The 7114-nt window shown below is 36.6% G+C and overlaps 2 protein-coding genes across 4 annotated transcripts; one reads left to right on the plus strand and one right to left on the minus strand.

Annotated features, from left to right (window-relative positions):
• Positions 1-1005: 1005 nt before the first annotated feature.
• LOC138878046 (uncharacterized) lies at positions 1006-1347 on the plus strand. Its single transcript, XM_070157701.1, has one exon. It carries the CDS (start codon positions 1006-1008, stop codon positions 1345-1347), a length of 342 nt encoding a protein of 113 aa, XP_070013802.1.
• A 793-nt stretch (positions 1348-2140) lies between these two features.
• LOC104214928 (GDSL esterase/lipase LIP-4-like) lies at positions 2141-6227 on the minus strand. 3 transcript variants are annotated; one of them, XM_070156464.1, is made up of 6 exons: positions 6001-6227; positions 5633-5790; positions 4043-4228; positions 3794-3951; positions 3063-3336; positions 2141-2434 (listed from the first exon to the last, which is right to left on the minus strand). In XM_070156464.1, the coding sequence occupies exons 2-6, from the start codon at positions 5784-5786 to the stop codon at positions 2205-2207; spliced, it is 1002 nt and encodes a 333-aa protein (XP_070012565.1). In that variant the 5' UTR covers positions 5787-5790; positions 6001-6227; the 3' UTR covers positions 2141-2204. The 3 variants fall into 3 exon arrangements, with proteins under 3 accessions (XP_070012565.1, XP_009762956.1, XP_070012564.1); XM_009764654.2 differs by having other exon boundaries at positions 5633-5793; XM_070156463.1 differs by having other exon boundaries at positions 5633-6227.
• Positions 6228-7114: the final 887 nt, after the last annotated feature.

Genomic DNA, 7114 nt, shown 5'->3' on the forward strand with positions numbered 1-7114 from the left:
GACTGAGTTGTTTAATATTATTTTCAAAACGAAGAGGATGTCAGATGAGTGGAGGTGTAGTTTGTTGATTCCACTGTTTAAGAACAAAGGCAATATCCAGAATTGTAACAATTATAGGGTCATCAAGTTGCTAAGCCATACCATGAAATTTGGGAGAGGGTGGTGGAAGGGAGGGTGAGGAGGGCGGTATCTATTTCTGAAAATCAGTTCAGATTCATGCCGGGACGTTCTACTATGGAAGCTATCCACCTGATAAGGAGGTTGGTGGAAAAATACAGGGAGAGAAAGAGGGATTTGCACATTGTGTTTATTGACCTAGAAAAGGCGTATGACAGGGTCCCTAGGGACGTTCTTTGGCGGTGCCTGGAAGTGAAAGGGGTGTCGGTAGCATACATTGAATCGATAAAGGATATGTATGATGGAGCTAAGACTCAGGTCAAGACTGCGGGAGGTGACACCGAGCTTTTTCCGGTGATTATGGGGTTACACCAAGGATATGCGCTTAGCCCTTTCTTATTTGCTCTGACGATGGATGCCTTGACACACCATAATCAATGGGAGGTGCCACGGTGTATGTTGTTCGTTGATGATATAGTTTTGATCGATGAGTCGCGCAGCGGTGTTAATGAGAGATTGGAGGTGTGGAGGCAGGCTCTGGAGTCCAAAGGTTTCAAGTTAAGTAGGACCAAGACGGAATATCTGGAGTGTAAGTTCAGCGGAGTGTCGGGGGAAGCGGACAGGGTGGTGAGGCTCGACTCGCAAGTCATCCCCAAGAGAGAAAGTTTCAAGTACATAGGGTCTATTATCCAGGGTGATGGGGAGATCGACGGGGATGTCACGCACCGCATTGGGGTGGGGTGGATGAAATAACGGTTAGCATCTGGAGTCCTGTGTGACAAGAGGGTACCATTGAAACTCAAAGGTAAGTTTTACAGAGCGGTGGTTAGGCCGGCTATGTTATATGGGGCTGAGTGTTGGCCAGTTAAGAATTAACATATCCAGAAGATGAATGTAGCCGAGATGAGGATGTTAAGATGGATGTGCAGGCATACTAAACTGGATAAGATAAGGAATGAAGTTATTAGGGAGAAGGTGGGCGTTGCTCCTGTGGACGAAAAGATGCGGGAAGCGAGGCCTAGGTGGTTTGGACACGTGTGGAGGAGAACCATAGATTCCCCGGTTAGGAGGTGCGAGCGGTTGGCTTTGGCAGGTACGAGAAGAGGTAGAGGGCGTCCTAAGAAGAATTGGGGAGAGGTGATCAGGCAAGACATGGCGCAACTCGAGATTTCCGAGGACATGGCTCTTGATAGGAAAGCGTGGAGGTCAAGCATTAGGGTTGTAGGCTAGGGGTAATTCATAGTTTTTCCCTCTTTGTACAGGGTAGTCTGATAGAGTTATGCCTAGGTCTGCTAGCGGTATATGTTATGTTCACACTATTTTGTTATTTTGCATATGATTTTATTATTACACTCCCTTTCATCTATTTGGTCTATTTTAAGATATTATTATCACTTCTCTTGCTTTTTTGTTGTTACCTATCTTTCTTTTCGTGTCTTTTTGAAATTATTATATCTCCTGTTGAGCCGAAGGTCTCCAGGAAACAGTCTCTCTATCCTTCCGGGGTAGGGGTAAGGTCTGCGTACATCCTACCCTCCCCAAATCCCACTGGGTATGTTGTTGTTCCAAAATTTAGTAGGAAAAAGGAATCATGAAAAAAGTTGCTCCAAGTGGCCCCGTGTGTTGGATTAGTCTTTGTCCTAAATATCGAGACAAGGGAACTGGAGCAGTGGCACCCTGAAAGGGTTTTGGAACTTGTACATAATAAGTTTCTGTCCCAGAGTTAGATTTAGATCCATGCCAGACTATATCTTGCTTTCCATTTTCCGTTAAAGCAATTCCTCTTTAATATTCAATCACGTACATCATAGAACTAACCCGAATTAATTTGGAATGAAAACTAAAGATCGATTCAACATTTCTTCCATCAAGAAATATATATTGCATTGGATACGTTTGACAAAGTTATTTGATTTCTTGAATGGTATTTGAATCTTTGATAAAGTACTCTAGCATTAGCCATTTAGAAGTTATGTTTAATTAAATCATCACAATATAGATTGAATCCAATTGGATGCACGATTGGTCACTCACAACGGTAACAGAGAAAAGAAGTAGCAACAGCTTATAAATAGTAGTAGGAATTTCTAGGTACAAAAGTGATGCAATTCAAGAGGAGGAGTGGAATAGTTTGTAGAGAGAATTTTGGAGGCAACAATTGCATTAGCATACTCAGTGTAATGAACTCCATCCCAGCTGATATATGCAGAGCCTTCCTCACACAAACTATACCCACTTTGGCGACACGTTATATTGGAATTATAGTTGTAGGGCGGACCACCAAAACCACAGCACACCATCAATGGATTTTGAATACCTATTATCAAAGACGAAATCAGAGATTGCAAATTTAGTAGAAAAATATATTCTTTAAATATGTTGGAGTACTATTCTACTATATGTATAGTTCAAATAGAGTTGTACGGATACTACATCAACCAATACTTGTTATGCATATGCAACTTAAGAGTGTCAAAGAGGCGAATTGAGCTACATTTAGGCGTACGGTCAAATCGATCAATGGCATGGGTTGAATAAAAATATTTTTCATTTGTTATAATCCAATCCATCCAACTTAAAATATTTTCAATTTGTTTATTTATTTACATACCAAATCAACTACTAAGAGCTTTTTCTTTATATATCATGACATAATCACGCACATGAAACTCAAAAAAAGCACATTTTCAATGTTTTGATAAGTTTCCTCCAAAGTATTTGGGCTATATATGGAGCTCAAATTAGCCCAAGCTTTAAAATGGGTTACTTGGGCTATAGCCATACTGATTCGTCAGTGAATATGTGCCCAGCCAAATCCGTTTAAATTTTGGCCCAATTATATTTTCATGCTCTAAATTTGACGTACAATTCATAATTAGGACTACTCAAAAAGTTGCGTGTTGTGCAACAATAATTAATACGTAGAAATCTTCAGTTAAGCTCACCATAAGCGCTCGAATGGGCGATGAGGTCATACTTGATGGCATAAATATCCACATACACAATGGTTGCGTCCTTCATTTGGAGCCTCAGCTGTTCACAAAGAGCGCGCAACTGATTGTTAAATGTTTCCGCAGCTTCGTTCATAGACTTAATGCATCCATAATCATCCAAATCTTTCAAATTACTAGCATTTCTTGTCGCAAGCTTCTGTGGCAAACAACCCAAGGGTCCCGTGTTATGAATCCAGAAATTCTTCCCACCACGATTGTATATGCCCTGTATTTGTTAATTTGTGTTAATTAATGGTGAAGGTGATTATTCAACATCTCAATATACTGCGCTTAACGTACATGAGGCATAAGAAAAGGGAAAAGGGTCAAATTTTCCTCTATACTCTTTGAAATTGGAAGATTTTGCCTTTCATTAGACTTTTGATCTCATATTAAGGAGTCCACCATTAGGAAAAAGTCTCATTTTTATCCTTGATCTCTAACGGAGCTCCAATTTGAGAGTAATTTTGAATTTTAATAAAAAAGTTAAGGGGTAAATTTAGACTTTTTAATGAAAATTTGAACACGTGGAGTCCACCAACTTTATGTTAATTGAAAGGGAAAATATGAGACCATTTGCAAATTATTGATTGGACAAATTAGGTGTAGCGTAGAAAAACAATGAGCATAATTTGGATGTTAGTCACAAATTTGGACCTTTACCCTAAGGAAAAAAGACTCACCCAAACTGCAGCTTGAATCTCAGATATGAAAGAAGGGATCTTTTCGAGAACTTGAGAAACTTTTGAAAGGTACGAGAATTCATTTGCAATATCATTCTGTCCTATGTCTATCATGTAAATTGCATTCTTGAAATCGTCCTCAGCCAAGTCTTTCAGACCTTGTCCAATTAAAAGTTGAAAAATTAGCATATTAATTGAGGCTAAGGGGAGTGAATACGTAAACATTAATATATACTGCTATTTAATTACCTATGGATTGTAACTGAAGGGACCGCGCTTTGAACCTTATAAATTGAAGAACTTGAGTACTCAGAGTAAATAAAGCATTTTTGGGGAGTATAGTTGCACCTCCTATTGCAAAATTTTCTCCGTTCTTAAAATTTGGTCTTACAGATTCCAGATATGCATTCAAATAACTCATGTTCAGACTTTCACCTGCAAGCATGTATCACACCAAAGAAAGTTAATTAGTTAGCATTTGCCATTGAATGTTTTGAGTAATTATTTCGGGTAGTATTTTAATTTATTAATAACCACATTACTCTCTCATTCACGCTGAGCCAAGGAGCCTTAGGGGCTTGAATATAAATATGTATCCTATCCATGAGTGTCTAATTCATGATAGAGATATAGCTTCCGTGACAATACTAAAGTTTAAATTTTGAATATATTACATAACACTCTTATAGACATTTGACAAATAAAACACTAATATTCACCCCTATGCAGTTGAAGTGATTATAAAACCATTTGTTAGTAAAAACTTAGCTTGCAGGCTGCATATAATGGGGTCGTAAATTGACAGTACCGTGGGTGGCAGCACCGAGATAAAGTTCACGGGCTCGACTAAAAAAATACTCGTTTAAGTAAATATAGTACGGCGGCAGAGGTAAGAATCTTTCACCTCATTCAATATTGAATGAATCTTTCTCTTTATTTATATTTACTATCATTTATGGTTATTTAATACTTGATACTTTATGCACGTTATTACATTCGACACATTTATTGCTTGCACATTAATTACATTTCTTCATTGCTCACATCTTTGTACTGTCAACCCAAGATCTGAAGTTATTAGCTTTAACTAGGATTAATTAGTTTAACCAAAGATTATCCTCTCTTGATCAAACAAGTATTTCCTGAAAAGATCAAAGTATTTTAACTTTAAAAGAAATTCCAGCAGTATCTCTTGAATGAGTTGATCAAAACTATTCTAAGAAAGCTGACGGATATTGATTGTTTACCTACTTGGTATACACTTTCACGGGTTAAAAGAGTGCTTGTGAAGAGTGACGTGAAAAACTCCACATAAGTGTTACTCCTCTCCGTCCTAATACATGTGATGATATTTGACTGGGAAGACGTTTATAAAAGAAAAAAATAACATTCGAAACTTGTAATCTTACAAAATTTAAAAATATTCTTGTGATTATAAACAATTTCATTAAGGGTAAAAAATTATATTATTATCAAATAAAAAAGTATGGTTCTTTTTAGGACTAACTAAAAAGAAAAGGGTATCACATAAATTATTTTGGGACAGAAATCAAATATTGGTTTACTAGTTGCATATATCAGAGACATTTTTATTGGAAGCAAGTAACTTTGATGTTGGAAAAGAATAATATATTTTTATATTTGAAAATAATTTAACTTTTAAACTCTTTATTTCGCACTTAGTGAGAAACTTTTACCTATACACAAATGTTATGATATGTTTAAAGCATAAATTCAAAATAACTTTTGTTCTTTCTTAAAATCCAATTTAAGCTACCTTAGATAAATTGGATTTTCAGGAACTAACAAGTTTTACAAAAAAGAGCAAGAAGGGCTTACAAAGAAAGTCAAGAATTAATCGTCCATCACATAATCTATCAGATGGATGATCATGAAAAAAGGAACGACCATCTGGATATCCAAATCTGATTCCATGGGCAGCACAATAACCGCCTGTGTCTGAGTTTGAGTCTCCAAAATTGAAGATCACCATATTTCTGCTACACTCACAAACAACAACGTTGGCCAGTTGAGAGATGCACAACAACATCGAAAAACAAGCAAGTAATACAAACGTAGAATTTGTTCTACTACTAGTTTTCATCTTCATATATACTTGCTCCGTTCTTTTATAACTGAGTATATTACACATCTTATGATATATAGAAAAATCAAGGACCTAGGACACACAAATGAGATTAAATTACTTGAATATTTTCACAAGAAGTGGAGCAATGGGTGGAGTAAGAGAGCACTTCACATATAATGGGAATATATAGTTGAGTTATGGTCTTATTTTCATCTTCATATATACTTGCTCCGTTCTTTTATAACTGAGTATATTACACATCTTATGATATATAGAAAAATTAAGGACCTAGGACACACAAATGAGATTAAATTACTTGAATATTTTCACAAGAAGTGGAGTGGAGTAAGAGAGCACTTCACATATAATGGGAATATATAGTTGAGTTATGGTCTTTTTTTTTCTTTTCTTTTTTTTTTACAACTGTTGAGGAGAATCATAATTGACAGAATAATGATTTTAAATTGAAATTGTCCACTTGCGTTCACGAGATTGCATAGCGAATTGTTACACAATTTCCTAGATAATTAACCAATTCGTGGAGAAGTGGACAATTCCACTAAAATCTATGAGTGGTTGCCACTGGTATTAATTAGAATTTCAAACGCATTTAAATTTTTTCCTCAAGAAGTCTGAAATCTCAATGATGGATTTGAGTATTAACTTGCAACAATAACAATTTTTTGCATGAAGTTTCTTTAATACGCAAATTTGTTGCAAGGTATAAATACTTCCATTATTTGATAAACGATTGAGAATTTAATCAAGAATAGAAATACTATCTTATATAGAGCTAATGCATAAGTGATATTAGGCTATATAGATGATATTTATACTTTAATATTACCATGCTTTATTGTTGTTTTATAGGCAAATTGCCAACAAAATGCTCTAAATGGTGTTCTTTTGTTTCGCAGGGAATATTCTAAGTGAGGAAGCACCACGGAGTGTTTTGGAGGCAATAATGTGAAGAAAAAACGCCCACTCAAGAAGTACCCGAGCACAAAGAAGCAAGAAAATGGACTGAGCAAAATCCACCGCGACCGCGGTGGAACCGCGGCAGATCAAGCGTCAAGGCAGAATGCTCAGCGTTCATCGCGGTCGAGCCGTGGTCTTGCCGTGACCGCGGTGCACTGTTCACTCGCTAGGAATTTGGGGACCAAATTGTAAATTCGGGAAAACTTGTTCCAAATCCTTATAAGATGTAGAAACTCGCCCAAGATTGTGTTAAG

The sequence above is a fragment of the Nicotiana sylvestris genome, chromosome 9 (genome assembly GCF_000393655.2).
Source record: "Nicotiana sylvestris chromosome 9, ASM39365v2, whole genome shotgun sequence".
NCBI classification, from domain to species: Eukaryota; Viridiplantae; Streptophyta; class Magnoliopsida; order Solanales; family Solanaceae; genus Nicotiana; species Nicotiana sylvestris.

Excerpts from the sequence above, each read along its gene's own strand:
- LOC138878046 (XM_070157701.1), top strand. The coding sequence starts at position 1,006 with ATGAATGTAGCCGAGATGAGGATGTTAAGATGGATGTGCAGGCATACT.
- LOC104214928 (XM_070156463.1), bottom strand. The coding sequence starts at position 5,945 with ATGTGTAATATACTCAGTTATAAAAGAACGGAGCAAGTATATATGAAG. Across the intron at positions 4,229-5,632 it reads ATTAATTCTTGACTTTCTTT|GTGAAAGTCTGAACATGAGT; the intron begins GTAAGCCCTTCT and ends ACATGCTTGCAG. Across the intron at positions 3,337-3,793 it reads AGATTCAAGCTGCAGTTTGG|GGCATATACAATCGTGGTGG; the intron begins GTGAGTCTTTTT and ends TAACAAATACAG.